Source organism: Bactrocera tryoni, chromosome 1 (genome assembly GCF_016617805.1).
Source record: "Bactrocera tryoni isolate S06 chromosome 1, CSIRO_BtryS06_freeze2, whole genome shotgun sequence".
Lineage (NCBI taxonomy): Eukaryota > Metazoa > Arthropoda > Insecta > Diptera > Tephritidae > Bactrocera > Bactrocera tryoni.
This window is the reverse complement of record NC_052499.1, coordinates 89,022,360-89,043,105: the sequence shown is the minus strand read 5'-3', so window position 1 is coordinate 89,043,105 and position 20,746 is coordinate 89,022,360. Positions and strand designations below refer to the sequence as shown.

At 36.2% G+C, this 20,746-nt stretch overlaps 1 protein-coding gene and 2 pseudogenes across 1 annotated transcript; 1 reads left to right on the top strand and 2 right to left on the bottom strand.

The window, feature by feature from the left end:
- The first annotated feature begins 1,141 nt into the window (after window positions 1-1,141).
- LOC120779928 lies at window positions 1,142-5,932 on the top strand (annotated as a pseudogene).
- A 1,388-nt stretch (window positions 5,933-7,320) lies between these two features.
- On the bottom strand, window positions 7,321-10,453 carry LOC120782618 (annotated as a pseudogene).
- A 4,336-nt stretch (window positions 10,454-14,789) lies between these two features.
- Window positions 14,790-20,551, bottom strand: LOC120779510 (F-box only protein 11-like). Its single transcript, XM_040111831.1, is given in 14 exon segments — window positions 14,790-15,263; window positions 15,373-15,786; window positions 15,788-15,827; window positions 15,830-16,103; window positions 16,827-16,943; window positions 16,945-16,989; window positions 16,991-17,169; window positions 17,259-17,439; window positions 17,637-18,398; window positions 18,477-19,372; window positions 19,455-19,517; window positions 19,578-19,781; window positions 19,784-20,098; window positions 20,151-20,551. Coding segments are annotated over 14 exon segments (3,714 nt in total). The 5' UTR covers window positions 20,245-20,551; the 3' UTR covers window positions 14,790-15,133.
- Between the last annotated feature and the right edge of the window lie 195 nt (window positions 20,552-20,746).

Here is a 20,746-nt window from a genome sequence, read left to right as displayed (position 1 = left end):
GTTCAGTTCTGCAAGAGTCTCTAATAAAATCAACTACGGATCAAAACTTTGAAGGCCACCATTTCAAGGATGTCAGATATACATATGTACATGATTCGGTCATTTTAATAGTTATTGTAACTCCAAAATAAAAAAAAAATTGTAGTGAGCTTACAATTTTTCATGTCTTTCAATGCAAAAGTGAAGCAACTCCGTTAGTACCACTACAGTTACCACTACAACATCATAGATGTCGCTACTAGTTTAATCAAGGAACATATATGTACCGTTACTCACTATAAAAGTGAAGTAAGTCCCGAATTACTCAAAACTTATTTCACTATTTCAATGAACAACGCATAAGTATATCTTAAGGGATCTTCAACTTATAGATCCTTCGCTTTGAAACTGAAGTTGGCAATTCTACTTTGAATGTTAAAAAGTTAGTATTTACATTTGGTGAGGTCTTCAGCATCATTCAGGATATTTTAAAAAGGTTGTTAATATAACACGGCAATGTCCATCATTAAAATATAGTGAAGCCTAATTTACAATATTTGAAGTAAACAATTTCCCTGTTTAAGAAATATCTCATTAGTTTTTAAACACGTGGCAACATAAAAGAAAACATGACAGCCACTGCGTTTTGACAAACAACGACGTCGACGCAAATGCGATTCTGTCAGCGTCGAGTTTCGGGTGTGTGCGTGTGCAAAATATTGGTTGAAAAATTTTGTTTCTTTAGTTTTTGGATAATAAAACCGATTCCACAAAACTAAAATGTACTTTCAACTAAAGAACGATTCGAAATCGTGCAATGAAATATATAAGTCATCTGCGTCTGAAAATCAGTGCAGACAATAAAAAACCAAATCAACGTATCCGAAATATTTATGTTTTTATTCAAGAGTGAAAGGTGCATCAAGTCACTTAATGAGTGTGCATTACGATAAGTATTAGTGCAAAAAATTTCAAATGTAGTAAAAGTCCAAAAAAATACTAATATAATCAAAATCAGCTTAAAAGCGCAAAGGAAGCGACTCTTAAGAATATTTGTAAACGGCAGCAAAACCCCTTTGGCCACAATGAAGTCGAGGAAAGTACTGGAGATGCCGCGTTTTACTACGCTGTTTTGCTAACAGTGAATGTAACATTGACGGCAATGGTGCTAATGGCGGCGTGTCTCTGGTGCAGGCGACAACCTGGCAAAGTAAGTCGACTTGACCACATTACTAGATTTTGTTTCAAAGAAAGTTTCCTGTTTGAGATATCCGTGTGCTAATTGGAATTTAAAGCTTAGAAGCACAAACAACAATAATTCGTCAATATTGTATACATATGTACATATATATTCATACAATTTCTCATAGAATGTCGCCACAATGGCTACGTCAACAAATAAAAAAAAGTGCAACTCAGGGCTTACCTTTACAATGCATGGATAAATGTGTATATGTGTAGCCACCAATCCTATAATAACACTTTTAATGTTCTTTCAACAATAAATTATTTTTTTAATATATTATTATATCATTTTTAAATAGAGTCAATATACTTATTATTTTAGAGATGAGCTGGGAGGATTAGAAGGAATGGTCAAAATGACTAACCCAGATGACATAATCGAAGTTAAGGTGTTAGCAAGTTGTGAATCACAAACGACTTAAATACTTCTGCTGTTTCAACCACTGATTCAGAAAAACGGTAATTATATAGAAGAAATTTATAAAACAATCTTGAATGTGTTCGCTTAATTACCAGAGCAAGTACTGCAGCTCATCGAAGTCTACCGGACATACCAATTGTAGAAGGTAATGGCGACAACGGATCTGAACTCTATGAGACTGTGGCGGATAAGAACCATTTGGTTGAGGAAAACGACCAAAACCATAGTCGTAAGTCAAATGGATGATTATAAATTCATTTAATTATACTAATTATCACATATGCATAGTTATAATATTAATAATTGTCGTATAATATAATTATTTACGTGAAATTTAATAATTTCAGCTGCACCGAGTTTGAAGAAACAAATAAGCGTATCTCAGCACAGTTCCATAAGCCAAGCAGATGACATTAGTTCACCCTATTCAAGGGTTAGGAATCCGCCCCATGACTATGCTAAAGTAAGAGTGATTTTCCAAAATATTCCCTTCATTTTAACATTTAATATTTACAAGCGATTATTATGTATTTACTCTAAATCTATGTTGAAGGTTCGCAATGCGGAACACCCCTATGCCCAGGTAAACCCTCCGTCAACTTCCGCAGCAGCCGCTGCGGCTGCCATAGTAGCTGCTGGTAACTAGTAATAGCGTAACGCCATTCACAGTAGTCAGCCTCCTCAGCTAAATGGCACAGTTTCGCGTAACTCAAATCACAGCAGTGCTTCACAAAATCTTAACGATTCAATATCGCACGCTGAAATTCCAGCTGCCTCGGCTATCGCAGGCATGATCTCAGCGAGTCAAGATCTTCCTTATATGACACCGCCCATAATAAGTCAACACTTTAGTGGTGATTCCCAAGATTCTTCAAGTAAAATCCATTCATATACTTATATGCTTTGTATTTTAAAAATAACGGTTTTTTTCTAGAAGGTTATACTAGTATCAGCGTTCGAGAGCCTCTAGCCAATATTCTAGCTCAGCAACCTCCAAAACAATCCCAGCGAGTAGCAGCTTTGACCCGTGAAACAAATGATTCGCACTAATGCGACAGTGTCAGACGATTCAGGTTAGATAAAGAGTTTTGTCAAATGTTTAAATGTACACAAATGTTACTAATTTATTTGTGTATTATTTCCGTGTGCAGATGAAACTTATGCTGCAATCGAAGATCCGAATATTCGCAGCAATCCAAATGTCCTGACTGACATTTACACAAGCGGCTCGGAGACATATGCACAAATCCAGCCCATGCAAACTAACTCTATGGTGGTATCGGTGGAAATCAATAACATTAGCAATAACACAAATCCGAATTCTAATAAAGCGGTTGTTAAAAATGCACAATCAGCAGACAATACAGCGATTGCAGTATCTGCATCAAACCACCATAATCAACAAACCACATTTGGTAGTCGAAGCCATTCTGAGATTCTTGGCTTTCTGAACACGTTACCCCGATACCACCACCTATAGACAGCTTACGCACACAAAAGCACTCCAGACAGGCGTCCTCGTCATCAAACAACAGTTCTTCGATTTGTACATTAGGTTCACCAAAACCAGAAAAACGCCAAGCCAACTCTCCGCTGCCACCAACTCCCAAATCGAACATCACCTCGGGTCGAAGTTCGGTTATATCTGTCATTGAATGTGGCGGCGGTACTGGAGAATTAAATTTAAGTGGAATTTTAACAGCGGTTTCGAATACAATAGTCCCCACTTCAACAGGATCAACTAATGCAGTCGACAGCTCACCGCAAAAGAATAAAACCAAAAGTCTAAGTCCGTCCAAAGATATCGAAGGAATGTACGCTAAGGTTAGCACTAAAATTTAGTACAGTCCAAAAGTCAAATTTGAATTAGCGTCGCGTTGTCCATCTGTTTTATAAATATAACTCAATTTCAGGTGATGAAGAAGAACAAATTGTCGCATCACTCAACTTCCTCTCAGAACAGCTCTCCTGTAATGGCCCGCAAAGGTGGTGATCACCTCGGAATTAGTCCACTAGACATGGCTGCAGCAGAGCTTATGGAATTGAATCGTGCTAATGTATTTTCAATTCAAAATGCCTCCGGCGATAAAGTCGCATCCGCAGCAACAGTTATGGTGCCAAGGATCATGGATATGAAACAATACCTGCGGATGGGCTACACCGATCATCAGCTTTAGAAAATCGAAATCGGATTGTTATAGCAGTATATTGCATAAAGAACGGCCAAAAGAGATGTGTAAGTAGCTTGTAGTCTATTATAGGTTATTGTTTTTGTACATAAATGAGAAAAGATTTGACGTATGTTAAGTATTTTCTATTTCGATGTACAATTGATTTAATTATTTCCTTCTCTCTCCTCCTACTCCCTCCAACTCGCTATCCAAACTATATAAAATTTCCAAAACTGAAAAATATCCCTTTAGTTGCGCGTAAATGAGATATTTCAGCAGTTTTACTTTTAAGTCAACGAAAAATTCAGCAATTTTTATTTGGAAGCAGCGGTTAGTATATAAACGCTAGTTACTAATCCCCAATTATTTCCGATAATACTTCATAACCTTTTATGATCATGAAATTCGCATGCTTTTACCCAAGTTTAAAATTTTTGGATTTGCTTCTTGGTACATCCACAAAAACACTGACTTTCTACTTTCTTTACTATCACACACGACCAAGTCACTTTTCAACTCCTAAAATATAAAATAATTGTATAGATGTTTAATTAAAAACATAATTTAAGAATTGATTCTACTTAATTAAAAATAAAAATTACAAGTTTAATACATATATAACATAGATACACATATGGAGATATGTACAATTGTTTGTCACCAAATATACTTATGAGGGCATACATACATACATACATATATAATGTTACAGAGCCATATACTTATACACATCATTACTTTTTACTCTATTAAAACGATTTCGATAACAAATGGTGTAGCAAGTAGCGAGGTTTGCATGTTCTTTTGCACTGGATCATTTTATTATAAGTAAAATTAAATTTTACCACTCACTGTCTTCAAAAAAGCTTTAATAACCAGATAAATATTTAATTATGTTTTATTTCATTATTTTAGTACAAATGACCAATCCGCCTTCAGCAAAAATAAAACCACCGATAGAGTCAGACATAAGTAGTGACAAACATTATGAGACTATTGCCGTGCCGCTTGATACAACGAACAACAGCGATCCCGGCTATGAAACGTTACAGAAGCCGGCTAAACTAAATCATTCCGAAGTAGATAAAGGGAAGAAATTTTCTGACTATGATCCCAATTACGAAGTGCTTGAAGGACCGAAGTCTACTGGGCTCTCCGATGATGGCTATGCTAAAATTAACGAAAGAAAGTCCTTGGCCGTCGACGAAGATTCTACAGATGGCTATAGCAAAGTTAAAGGTGAAGAAATCGAAGAAGGAGCCACAGGTTGGTTACAGTATAATTGCAACTGATGCCAATCACAACTATGCCAGCATCGCCGAATCGAAAGCAGAAATAATTGACGCCACCCCAGATACCGAAGACTCCGATCACTATGCTCGCATTGCTGAAGCACCGCGAATACCGCAATCAGCCTCTGAACTGCCACTCAGTAATAACCTGCATTCGTCAATGGGAACACTTGCTCAAAGCGTGAGTGTTATTTCTAGTGGCACACATGATACTCTAGCGATCACCTCACCTTCATCGGTCAACTCATCCTCATTGCTAGCCAACAGCTCCACTTTGTCATCCACCAATGTGCTAACCGGCAGCGGTAGTGGCAGCACAGCCAGCTCGATGAGTTCACGACAAACACCATCGACATCTTCACAATATGAATCGCTTACCGGCAGCGAAGCAGATCCAAATTACGAAACCGTCTGCTATACAAATACAGAAAATGAAAACCCATACGAGAGGCTACAGACCGAATATTCCGATACACTCCTGAGCAGCAGTAGTCCCCTAACGCCAGAAGAGCTGCGTACACAAACACACAATGCCACTGCAGGAATAAAGGATGCCGGCAGTGCAAGCGCCTCGTCGACAGCAATAACAACAACAAACTCCGACAGGATAGTGTTGTTAAAGTCAACAGCAAATGGGCTTACGCCAAAATCAGGACATGAAAGACCAGCAGCAAAAGTGCAAAGTACCAGTGAACTGAATTCCACAGATGTAGTGGTCGATGATTACTTTCAAGTTTAGTATTTTAATTAGGGATTAATTGAGCTAAGAGCAAAAATTTGGTAGTAACAAATAAATATTATTATTATACTTTGTTACGATTATATGGAAGATGCTTCTATTCTACACGAACGCACTAAGTTCTTCCAAGTAGATGTGACAGCAAAGCTGATGCTACTGCCCTTTGCAATTCATACATTTGTTTGTTGTTTTAGTGCGAGTAAATGCCAGCAGTACATATCATTGAGTATGACGCCACAGTCTTTAAATTTTATACTCTTTTAAAAGATGACGGGGAAGAACCCTCTTCTAGCATTCAACAACAAATAAATCGCACTTTGCGCAATATTTTCAAATTATATTGATATAAACTCGACGCTTGTATGTGTGTTAAATATTTCGTAAAATCATTTCAAACGTCCGTCGGCGTAATCTTGGGCTGAAGCACAAGCTGACAATATGTACATATAAAAAATCTATTTTTAATATTTCTACTCTTGCACACGGCTACGGAAGCATATTAAGATATAAATCATTTAAAATATGGCTTTATACTAAACATATGTGCATATGTATGTTATTATTTTTTCATAGACAAATTAAATATTGTAAAAATCATTACATGTCACATTTAATACAACATAAATTGTTAGCATAAATATAACAACAGCCAAAATGTGAAATAAATTGCAACGGTAATATGGTACGCCAATCGCCGAGCGACAAGGCAAGGTGTAACAAGATTAAGATCTAAACAAATTAGTTTAGTACAATTATTGCAAATAATGCGACTTCAATTGAATGTTTTAAACATTAGCATTTAATCATTTGTGTATTTAAGAAGCGGCTTACCAATGTAATTTTGAGTTTATAGCACAATTTATATTCGTATCATTTTTAAGAAATGTCTGTTCTTTTATACTTTTGTATTGTTTATTGTTTTGTTTTCTTTAGTATTTGTGCAAATTAATATATTGAATTTGTATAGTTAATAAAACGTGTTTATACTTGGAAAAAAACCTACATACCTTTTTAAATGTGTTATTTTATGGCATGTAATTTCTCGAAACCCCCACGTCACGCGAAGAAATATCTCAAATAAACTCACAGGTACCAAATTTCAATATTCAGTTCCACTGCAAAGTTAAGATACTTACTTCAAGGTCCCCCAAAATATTGGATAAATGGGAGTTGCTTAATACCTATTTGATTGAAATTTGAAACATGAAATCAAGTACTCGATGAAAAAAATGATTTCGGTCTAAAATTTTATTTATACATTTTTAATGTTTATAATTGTATATCCAATTTTATTTTGTATATGATGAGCATGCTATATATTTTAATTTAAATGTAAGAAAGTAACATATATAAAAATTTGGTAATTGTATGTGTATATTTCGATATATTCAGACAAAAATCGTGCTTCTTAAACGAGTATAATGCATTTGCCTAAGGATATTTTACGAATGATCACCTGTAAAAATCACTTCAATAAAATATAAGAGTAACATCTAATCATTTTAAAATATTGAGGAAAGGCGCCCCAATTTTATAGTGCATCTCCGCCTTTCCGAGGTCGTTGCACAGTTGCTGCTGCGATATAACGTAACAAGCAAACATATATAATCGAGCAGAGCATTATTTTCAACAATTTGCGAACATACTCTATTACTAGGCTAAACATTAGCAAGGATGAGGCACGCCCAACCAACGCCATCTTTGCAACAGCAATAGCCACTGCTGGCAAAATACACGCGTCTTCCCCATTTCAATCAGCGTTGTTACCAATGCCTTGCGATACTGGCTGTTGTGGAGGAGAATATTGCTGTTGCTGCTGCTGCATTTGTTGTTGTTGTGTTTGATGCTGTAGTGGCAGAAGTTGCGCAGCCACATTGCAGGTAGATTGCTGTGACTGAGCTTGGGGCTGTTGTTGTAGTGGTGTTTGTTGGTGCTGGTTGTGGAGTTGATTAAGCAGAGCTACATTGCTCGCCTTCATACGAGCTATTGCGGCGTTTGCCATGCCTCCAACCACCGATAGACACGGTGACATACAAGGCGTTGAGCTGAGGCTATTGCTGATTTCACATTGGTCAAGTAGGCGAAGAAGCTCGTGTGTGTCTGGTCCGCCAAAGGTATTCTGCTGTGGTTCACCTTTTGAAAATAACGCCAACGCTGTAGTTAGATCCCACATTTGAATAACACCATTACAGTGCCCTGTCAAAATGAATCGTGACCCCATACGAGATGAGACTTCACACTCGTGCACACAGAAAGAAGTGATAGTTGAACTATCCACCGACTTTATAATGCAAACACGATCACCATTTGAAGCTAAACGCACATAAGTTGATCCGTTTCGGGTACAACTTTTTGTACAAAGATCTGTTCATCATAGTCGCCGTAGGGACCAAAATCGTTGCCAGCTGCATAACTGTAATGTGAATCGGTAGCTTCGAGTGACACAATTTTAAAGGAGGCCTCTGGTGTCGATCCAGGTTGTGTAGACAGCATGCCACGGAAACGTGTTAAGGACCAAGTGCGTACATGATGATATTCACTGCAAACGGATATTAGATATTTCTCCGAGAGGGTAACCTGAGAACAATTTCGGTGAACATAACTCAGTACAATGAAATTATGAAACGCATACCTTAGTTACGGGGCTTTGATGTACAGTAAAGGTTTCAAATAAATGTGGACCGTGACCGGCAGTCTCCGGGTGTTGTACAATAATACGCACTGCACCCGATTTCGTTCCATATGCTATCTCTATCCAATTTCCACTTATACCTAAAACAGCATGATTTGTGAATATTATAACGTTCTGTCTTGATAGGCGATTTAATCACTTACTGGAGGTTTTTGGAGTAAGATATACGGAAATTGCTGTAATTGGGTCCAAGTTTGGATCCTTATACAGCTCAGTCACCAATAAGTCATTATCCTTCATACGAAGTGGAAACTTTTGCATATCTGACAGTAAAGTAAATGTTTATAATTAAGGGTGTGTTTCTAAAATACATTTAGTATATTTATCTAATCCAAGCAAAGTACCTATATAATAAATTGAACCGTTGTTACAGCCAAGAAGTAAAAACGATCCTGCCGAGTCAAAAGACAACACTGGAACCAAATCCTGAATTTGCCAATGTTGTGTCATCGCGTACTATAAACACCTATTTTTTCCAGAAGATGACAAAGCAACTAATTGGCTGCCGATGAAAAATAAATACTCAACTCGTACATTTAAATTGAAAGTTCCGACATCGGTCTTATTGCCTCCTTCATGGCTATGCTCCAAAGTCGTATTTGACTACCATAGGATATGGCGACCATCTTACTCGGAGTAGGTTCAGCTGTGGATGTATTCACTTTTGAGTTGATCGCCATACGTTCGATGGTTGCATCGATATGAGGCGATGTGAACACTATTTGCCACCCACTTGAGTCCTTAACACGATAACAAGTTACGAAATGGGCATATGCTACTGCAATCCAGTTTTGATGAGCCTTAATTATTTGAACACGTAATGGATCGACCCAGTTTGATGTCAATGTTGGGCTGAATACTAGGCCTACATCATTCCGTATTATCTTATTGAGGTCGGCAGATGAATTTCTAGAATGACGCATATAATCAAGAGATGCGGTACGCGAGTGTATGAGACGAAGGAACTGCAGGACCCCAATTTCGCACTTCCCCGCCGACATTGACGTTTGGTCGTCCACAACGCAAGTCCCAAGAAGAGTTCCGTGAATGTGATGACGAATGTCTACTCGATGTAGATGCTGTTTCTGGAACACGAACCATCGAACCGGGTCGAGCATTAGCAAATTGAAGCGGACATTACCCCGGTTGAAGTTGACGGCAAACAAGGTTCCATCTGGCCTGATGTGGCCGGTATATTATAAGAGCCGTTCGAAGATCTATAAGAAGGTAAATCGCTAACACCACCAGAACGGTCTTCAAGGACGACTGGGCCTGTCGATGTTACTGACGTATGAATTGAATCATTTGATGGCATCATTGGTGCAGGCAAATAACCATAAAAGAGTACATCGCCACATGATGAATGATTCAAGTCTTCACAAAGCGCTAACCGCTTGACCAGCGGAGTAATGCCATAGTACTCCGATTCATGCCGTAATGCTCGGATTTCGCAATTTTTGATGTCAATATCCTTGGTTCGCAAGTAATTCAGAATGATTGAGAACAACGAAGGATCGCGATCTATGAATATAGCACCAGTTTCATCGCGTAAACTCGAAATGCGTCCGCTTAGCAGCGCTGTGAAAAATGTATCTGGTATCCACGTCAGCGTTTGACGTGATGTAGAAAATCTGCAATGTACCATGGATGACAAAAATAACGTTTAACACACTAAAAATAACAAATGTATACTGAATTTGTCTCTATTGGACAATTGTTAGTTTAACCAACAGATAATCATAGTTTTACCGCTGTCCTCCAACATTCAAATTTATCAGGTCGCCATTATGTGGAAGGTATGCCATCGTAATGTTTGTAGCGCCTGAATAGAGTTGCTGGTGCTGCTGCAAAAGTTATGTTTTTGTTGCACCTATCAGTATAACTATATCTCTCACTATAACTATAACTTGTCCAAATTTTTAATCACAATCTTTCCACTGGTACCACCAAATTAACTTTTTTAGTTCTGATATGTATGCAAGTATATTCAGCCACGAATTTTCAAGTTAAAATTACTTATGGAATGCAGAGAAAAATTATGCTGCAAAAGTGAGTAGTGTTGACGTTTTGAGTTCTTTATGCCGCAATGTTGCCAGAGCACAAAAAGGGAAGTTTTGTGCAACATGTACACACTGAAATTAAATTAGGCTCATTGCATCCAATCTCAACTGTTAAAAATAAAAATTTAAAATAAAAATTTCAAAGCTGAGATTTCTAATAATTTTAACTCTGACGAAACAGCTTTACACTAAAACTTAAAAAAATAAACTTGTTTTCGTAAACAGTAATCTGCGTACCACTTAATATGTTGTTTGCCAACGTTCTTATTAAATCCAAAATCCCCACAAAAGTTATTTATCGACGTTTCGTTCGTACGATGACCGGAAATAGCTGTTGTTGTTGTTGACGACGGTAACATTTACTTTGTGTAATTCATGCATTGCAATTAATTTCCGGTTCTGCAGGGAGCCTGAAACAACAGAACACCTGCTAATTGACAGCATTGCTGTCTGCAGACGCAGGTCGAAGAACCTTGGATCTAAGTTTCCAAATATGAATCCCATGGCTTCGCTAACACTCAGCAGTATTTGGACCTTATTAACATGCTAGGGCTAGGTGAGTCTTTGTGATTTAGGAAAGTGCACAATAGACTTAAGGTCCCGGTGCATTCTTCGTCTATCTAATCTAATCTAATGTTCAAAATGAATCAAAATTTCGGATTCAGAGCTAAAATTCTATGAGACCAAAAAATGTAAATATGTTTTATTTGTTTAAATATTATTTGTACAATTTTTTAGCAATATTTAAATTTTCCTGAAACTTTCCTCCTAACTTCTTACCTTGAAGTTATTAGAAAAAAAAACTGTTAAGAAGCAAGTTTTCTTGGTAAAACCGAGTCCGCATTTATTCACCTCTTTTTTGGAAGATACACTTTACTAAAACGTCCATAAACTTGTTAAAAAAAGACTCATTTTTCATTGGTTTTAAGTAAACTTTAATGTTAATGAATTATATCTATGTATATTCCATAAAGTTAATGCGTATTTACGTACAAATGTATGTATGCATTTAATTTTTTTATATATGTATGTTATTTGTTCTTTCAAACACTTATATAATATATAATGTTACTGGTTTTGTTGTCGTTGCTAAACCAATTGTTTACTCCTCTCTTTTCATTAGCAAATCAGTCATTTATTGAGGACACCATTTGAATCTACTCACAGGGGCATTTGTTCTGTTGGACAAAATGTAAAAGGATTTTGTCTTCGTTGATAATTCGCTCTTCCAAATTAGTTTTTCTCTGTTGCCATACTTTTATTTCACGTACTATCAATATTAAACACAATGAATCATCTTGCACTCAAACTAGAGCATTTCTTCCCCGAATTAGCGAGAGAAAGAATATTTCCTTATAAAACAAACTAGGTCGGTTGCCAAATCTAATTGAATTTCATATATTCCTTGTAAACTGGACATACTTGTACTAGTGAAGAGCTCTTTCGCCTTTCTTGAAAATAGCAAATGATGAGAGACTAACACAAAGGATAATATTATATCGCTAAAAAAGCAGGAAAATTAGTATTGGGGGCGATAAGAAACATTCTGGAGAGTACAATAAAGATATCTTTAATGTTATATCCTCTTGACTGCAACTATGATGTATTATGGTTAGTTTAATGGTCATACCATTATTACCAAATTAACACTTTTAGAGCTCAGTAAGTAAATAAAATTTTCATTTATGTATATGGTAAAAAAAAAACAATATGAGCATGTTTATACTTGTTTCTCATGAGTCATTTCGTCCCAAATGAATCAGTCTCACCGTTCTCATGTAAGTGAGCTCGACGTAACACAGAACTCCAAAAATATTGGAAGAATACTCTATGTCATTACAACCACAATAGGATCAGTCTCACAACAACTAAAACTCTTTTAAAATATGCCAGGGCTCTTATTCTGGCGAAATTTCTGACGAACACGACTGACTTCTCTTTAACAAGCCAAATATATCTGTCCACCATAGATTCGGACGATGGCCCTTACGTAGAGAAGCTAATTGTATAGATAATTTCCGTCCCTTTTCTGATTTATCTATTACCTTGAATAGTATTTTGTTTCGAATGATAGCTCTCCAATGAAAGAAATACTACTATATTTTGACAGTTTGTTTACAAGCAAAGATGTTGTTCACAGATTCGATAAAAGTTCGTATGCCATACATGCATACATACATATGTGGGATTTTCTTGGTGTATGAAACTACTATGCATGCAGCCTTTGGATATTTTTGTACGTATAATTATGATACAGAATGGCGTTTTCATACATATCAGCTTATTTTACTACTATTCTATTTAACTTTACTTAAGTCCTAAATGACACACTGGAGCATATAAAAAATCATTTTAATATAGAATTTACATTCGGTGTGAAAAATTAAATGAAAGGCATACGTTTAAGGATACACATAAAATGTGTTTTTAGTTATAAAACATTTCAACAAAAAGACAAACAATTAAAAAATGTGTATATAAAAATAGTGATGATAACATTACAGACATGTAGTCACTTTTCATTACATATCAAAGGTAATATTATTGTGTCTTATCTGGCACACGTACATATATATGTATTCTTAATTAATTACTTTGACTATAACTATAGCTGGGGCAGAGTAAAAAATATTTATCATTTCTTTGAAAATTTTCTGGCACACAGCATGTACACTGCTAAGCCCCGGGAGTAACGTTATATTGCTCATTCCTTATTTGTGCATATGCAAATATGTATGTTTACTTGTTACAATTGTGCAGAGCCGCAGTTGCTCATACCGTTTTAAATATCCATACAATATCTTCTATAATATATATATTTGTATAATGTATAAAAGTTTTGATTTCGCAAAATTAAAAATTATTGTAATACTTAGAAATTGCTTCACATGCACTACAGCTACTACACATTAAATATGTGGATATCTACTGGACGAAACTGAGGTTCAAATGAAACAAAATAACACCTTTCTTCTATGAAATGCATGTAATATTGAATGCAAGTAGTAGTGATAATGCGTATACCGTCAATATATGTATAGACAAATATCTTATATAACTTAATAACTAGTGTAAGATCATTGTACATACATTTGATTGCATGAACGGACATTTTTTTATAAATATATGTATGTATTTGATGTATCCTTCATGAGATGATGTCAATTTGCATGCTTATTACATTTAAGAGATTGTTGGCATTCATTGTGGTGTGAAAAGTTGAATTTGCAAACAATTTGCGAAAAGTTCACTGGATTTATGTATGTAATACATTTAATGCTTTGATAGCTGTCTAAGAATTCATATTGTATAGGTTATACATATATTAAAAACTTTAAATGGAACAATAAAACAGTTTTTCGATCATAAATTATCAAATGTGTACGATAATTCCCGTAATGTCGCTATATGCATGTGTATGTGTTGGATATACAACTAGGTGCTTGTGTGTTTTTACTCTAGACGAATGATGAATATGAATTACTTCTATTATAAGCGTTATAGTAACCTAAATATTGATCACTTAATTGTCTCTAATTGCACATTCCTTGATTTCCAAAGCGCGGAGTAAATTTTTAGATATATGTTGGAATTATTTCCAGCGTTTCTACTTTTACTTGTAATATACAATCTATACAATTTGTACAATGAAATTGTAATTAAATTAGAAAATATACTATACTTAAATTGTTTCTTACATTTACGAATACATAACACCAAAAACAGATGGCTCGTTCCTAACTGGTCAATCAATATACTAAAAATGTAAAAAATTAGTAAAATTGAAACGAGCACTTAATATATTTTAAAGCAAAGAGTTTACCTTACGAAACACAAGAAGGTGTATGAAACAATAAGCACACAAATATAGAAAACACGTAAAAAAAAAGTTATTCGAGTTTATGCTAAACTAAATTTCATTGTTCTTATTAAGCACATGTAAATTTAATTCAATTGACACTCATTGAATTGATATAAAGAAGTATACTATCGTCCCGAGCAGGATTACTTGGGGGCTACGGGGTGCGCCAACTTTTTATGTCAGTATGAAAGAGTGGAATTCGAAATTTAAAACCCAATCACTTGGTGAGACCAGTGAACATCAATAACCCTTTTGCAGCCGTAACATCGCTCTCACAACTTCCTTTAGGAAATCAGCCCGTATAAGCCCTTCGAGCGATTGTTTGACCTATTCCAAGGAACCGATTCGAATATCTGTATTAGCTTCAATCTCTAGCTCAAAAATTTGAGGTTAGTAGAACATGTCTCGCCAACTCAATTATCTAGGTAAATGCTATATTTTTTAAATATTTATATACAGACATAAAAGACGGCGCACCCTGTAGCATTTTCAGATTCTAGCTTTTTCAATCAACGTCAGTAGGGTCGAATGGCCTATTAGATTAAAAGTCAAGAAATGGCATCCGACTTTCTTATACTCTCTTACTAGATCGTTAATTCGAATCAATCTCCATTTTTTTCAGTCCAGTTCATTTATATTAGATTATTGATATTTATTAATTGTTGAAAGATATTAATTCACCATAAGAGTATGAGATTCCATCGGGGCAGCTGAATCATAGAGAGTATCCGTATCCTGTGTGGGTTCGCCTTGCAACTGACACTGATTCGAAAGCGTACCAGCACCGCAATCACAAAAAAAGCTAAATAGTTAAAGAACGAAATATTTTCAATTAATTACAATAATAATTAAACACATTACATACATACAAGTTAGCACTAACTATTTTAGTGCTTTCCATTTGAACTTACCGGTCATGTCGTATGAACTCCACATCGTGTCCTGCGTGACAATTCTTAATGCAATTGACACAAATCGCATTGCGGTCAGTGGTATTACATGTTTGACAACGATAGAAGTCGTGCATTGGAAATGATGTATAACTGCTAATTTTGTACAGACACTGTCCTCCGGATACTGCCTTTTCGACTTCGTCTTCGTTGTTGAATATATTATTGCCGCGTATAATGGGCTGAACACCGCTCGCTAGGCATAATCCACCGAATTTATTTTTAAATATTTGATTATGCTCTAATGTCGCAGTTGCATTGTTGGTGATTTCGACTCCAGCTGCCTGACCATCGTAAATACGATTGCGTCTCAGAATTGGATGAGATTGGGTAGAGATGAGAACACCAGCCTGAGTATTACGGAAGATGTCGTTCTTCAAGGATACCTTTGCCACCATTAAAAATACAAATGCCCCATCGCGTCCATCATATATCTTATTGCGCTTCAATGTCGGATTTGAATCAGTTTTAATCCACACCCCAGCCATTGCATTATCAAATATTTCATTTTGCTCTAATAAACCGAGACCACCATTGTAAACTAATACACCACCGTTTTGTCCGCCCCAAATTTTATTTCCACGTATAACGGGATTGCTGCCAGTACGTATTTGCACACCTGAGTACAGGTGATTGAAGATGTCGTTGTCCTCAAGTTTTCCATGACCATTATCATAAAAATATACACCCACCTACAACAAGACAGGTTATGAATTAAGCCGATTTCGATGCGGGTTACAAATGACAACACACTAAATTTAGTCTGAACTATATTATTTCATATTTCCACTGAAATACATGGTAAAAACTAAACGGAAGTACTTCAATTTTGCCGCTGTTCCTATGACAGTCGGTCTAAATAACGTGAACGGACACACAATATTATTTAGAACGGGTCTATAGGAAGTGGGGTTTAAATGAATGGGTTTAACTAGGCAATCAAGAATGTGGAAGAAATTTATTCGGTGCCGAATAAGTATTTTGCTTATCCTGATCTGTATTAATTCGTTTTAATTCTGTTTTCTATAAAGTATTATGATAAATTGTAAGTGTTAAGTTTCCAAAAATGAAAGATAACAGAAAAAACGTAACTTCGGTTGCCAAGTAGCTATGATACCCTACAAATAATAAAGTTGTTCATACAAGGTTTCGATTTTGATCGTTCAATTTGTATGGCTTCCATATCTTAAAAGTTGGAGGACTACCTTTTTGACAAGAGTTAACGAACAGAGAAATGACAGTAACTATAACTGTTGTCTTGTTTCGATATATCTAATCAAATATGATAACATATGTATATCTGGAAATTTGATCATTTTAAGGTTAACACTATATGGTATAAATTATTCAAATTATAGTTTACCATTTAAAAGGCAAGCATGGTAATACACTATTTACTAAACTGGGTCACTCACCTGTTTTCCAGAATGTATGCGATTTCGGCGCAAAACTGGAGTACTGCCTGTTGTTATCCAAACTCCTGCCAGAGTGTTGGAATACACTTCGTTTTCTTCAATAAGACCTTGACCCTTTTTCATGTACGTATATACCCCCATGTTGGCCGTGATGAATTTTATTAGTGACGTACTATCGGATCACTATTCGTTCGTATCTGTATACCAGCCAGAGCATTCCCATATATATTATTATGCTCGATGAGCCCACGACCTTCTCCAAATATGTATACACCTCCTTGATGTCCATTATATATTTCATTCTTGCGTATAGTGGGATTACTATTTGAAGTTATCCAGACGCCTAATTTAAATTAAAATCATGTTAATTTAAATACATTATTTATATGATTGATGTATAAGATCCATGTCCACATAGATTATTTTGTTTACCTGCAAAATTATTTGAATGTATGCGATTCTCAATAAACTGCCCCAAACCATTCTCATGCACATAAATTCCGCCGGTTTGCCCATGATGAATCTCGCATTTGACTACAGTAGGGTTTGCACCCGCTTTGACTTCAAAACCCGCAATGCGATTGTTATGTATATCGTTTTTCTCAAAGTAACCCTGTAAAGGAAATTCGATAAGTATTTATGAAATACCATTATAATAATTTTCTAATACAGGTTGTGAGTTAAGTAAAATTTTTAAGTGGTGCTCATGTGATATAAGCGTAACATATTATGTGTACAAAGAGTGGAATTAAGTTATGTATGTGAAGTTTCAATTGTGTGCATTTATTTACAATTCTATTTTATACTCACCATTCCATTTTCAAATGTAAATATGCCTACATCGCGTCCATGATGAATGTGATTCTCGCGCATAATAGGACTGGCAAAGTTCTTCACCCATATTCCGGCCAAAGCATTGCGACTTATTTCATTGTGCTCATAAGTTCCTTGAGCGTAGTCCGTTACATAAAGACCAACATTCTCGCAATCGCTTATATCGCAGTTGCGTATGACAGGATTAGCATTAACACCACTAACACAAACAGCTGCGCCCACAACCGATGAGCTGCGTATAATGCAGTTATCTACTGTTGGTGAGCAATTCTCTCCAATATCCAAACAATAATGTTTATGATGAGACACTGTGGATGTGACATCAGGGGAGAACTTCAGCGTCAAATAGCCGACATAAGCATATTTTCTTCGGCAACCTTCTACAAACATCATAGTGGAACCCGCTTCGCGTTCTAATATGACGGATTCGGCCACATTTCCAGATGCTGCACCAATCAAAGCTACATCCGATTCTATATACAAATATTCGCCTTTGTAATGACCAGCATGTAGGAAGATAAGTGGCCCTGGATGATCGGCGGGTTGTATATTTTCTTCATAAATGTTCGCAACTGCACTAACATTACTACCACAATTGCTTGAATTAGCAATACTTCCAGACGCATTTGAACTGCTTGAACTAGCAATGGCCGCAGCTGCGGCGCGTTCTTCAGGATAGTCCAGCGCTCCTTGTATTGTATTGAAGAATAATATACTACGGCCGGAGTACTTTTTATCCTATAAAAGTAAGGTTTTAAAATTTACAAATTATAAAAAATCCTAAGACAAAATTGGCAAGAAAAAAAATATTGATACCTGAAAACCTGCACGAACGTGTACGCCACGGTAAAGTTGCCGGAAACTCTCTTTCCATGGATTGGTAAACTCAGATTCTTCTGGTTTTTCAAAGACGAATTTACATAGTTCAGAATTAAATAGTGGCATATCGTATTCGAACACGGACTGATACAATCGTTTCCACAATTCGGTATCGTTAGCGATAGTGTTAAAACGTTTACAAACAAGTGATAACCTACACAAATCCTGCTCTAGAAGATACGAAAATATTGCGAGTAAAACTTCGTCGGGCATTTCGTATTGTAAGTATTGAGCCGCAGTTGGACCTGCTAGCATGCTGCTGCCTGTACAGGCAGCCACGCAGGGTACTTCTGCAGTTTGTGCATACAAACGTCGTGATCGTTTGCGAGCTGGTAACATAAAATTATTGTCTTCAATTCCGCCAATCGGAAGATCACTGCAATGCTGTTGTGGTATTGAACTGTGCACTGTAGGCGATGGGCCTAATGGTGCACCAGTAGTAGTTGAATTTACAGGAAAAGTGGCACTAGTTAATGGCGTATGCACAATTGCTGATGACGAGGATGATGATGATGGCATAACAGAGATGGAAGCGGGGTTGCAACTTCCTCCCAGATGAGGCGGTGAGCCACAGGAAACTGATTGCGAGCTGCTATTGTTAGTGTTTGGAGCTGCAATATTGCTGCTGCTGGCTGTAGAAACGATTGCAGGAGGAGATGAAAGAATAGCAGATGTGTTGGTGTTACACCAATGCTCATGTCCATTAGCGGGCATCTTGCGACGAAGATCATATGGTGATTGATGTGTACTATTGGTCGCAGACGCAGAAGTAGATGCAGTTACATTTGATAACGAGTTGCACAATACCGAATTTGAATAATGTGAATTACAGTCTGCAAATATTAATAAAAAAAAATTATAATCAGTTAATTTTTCCCACTAAAATTAATTATCGTGAATTATTTTGGTACTTACTGCTTGTATGATTTACAATACTAGAAGTACTGGTACTATTATGATTTGAACTACTTGACGGACCTAAATTAAAAATACATTTCAATAAGGTTCAGCATTTATGTTTTACAAATCGATAATTACCTGGACAAGGATTACTCGATCCAGAATCCATCAGATGACCTCCCACAAAACCTCCTCCTCCATTAAAACCTGACGATCCTATTATATTATTAGAACAAGAAGCTCCAAGCACGTTTTTTGAGTTGACTACTCCAAATGAGCAAGGACCTGAAATACCGCTAGACGTAGAAGGCCCTGAATTTGACGATTGTGAACAGGATGCTTAGAGACATCCACAAACATTTCTGATGAAACAGCACCAGCAGCAGTTGACGCTGCTGCTGCTGCTGACGAGGTGCTCACTACAATTGCAGCTGATTGCGATGATGTATCACCAGAAGAACATGATGCGGTTGATGATGTCGAATGAGGATTTGTTTGAATTGATGATGAGTCTTGTGGAGCAGGCGAAATATTTGAATTTGTAATATTGTCATTATTTTGAAGGGAAGATGCACCGGCGTTAGAACTGGAATTTGCTCCAGAATGTGAGGCAGAACTTGGTCCGGGAATGTTTTGCTGCATAGGATCCATTATGTTACCTAATAGAAAACATTGTATTATTTTTTCTTTTAGTTTTACTTCACTACTAACCGGATGGACGATTTGGTAAAGCTATGCGATTGACACCTTTTCGACGGGAACGGCGCACGTATGAACGTGACGATGTAAAGGAAGCGCTGGGCATTTTTCTTTTATAAATTATATTATTATTTTTGAATTGGTAATAAAAGTTGTTATAATGTTATTTTCAAATATCAGCTATGTAATTTATATACAAGTTACAAATAAATAAGTGAACTTGTGCAAATACATTAACCCAAGACGAAATTTCTTTGTTTGAGTTTACTTATGTATATTATTTTTTTGTACACTACATTCGTTTCATTCTACATATAGCACTTTTTTATTTAATTTTAATAAGTCCTTTAGTAATCCACATTATTTTAAGTCACTGCCGATTTCCTTACAAATTGCGACCGATTCAAAGGGAAAGGGTTTACACCAGCTAGATTAGTACGCCATTTTCGGTAATCGCAGTCGCCTTTTCCACTTGGATTTTTTTAGCTGACAGCAGTCACTGTTAATTCCACTTCCACTTTTTCTTCTTTATTGTATATTACCACCATCGGTACCTTCGCTTTTGTTTTCGTTTTAATAGACATTGAATTTTACGCTGTACCCCGGCC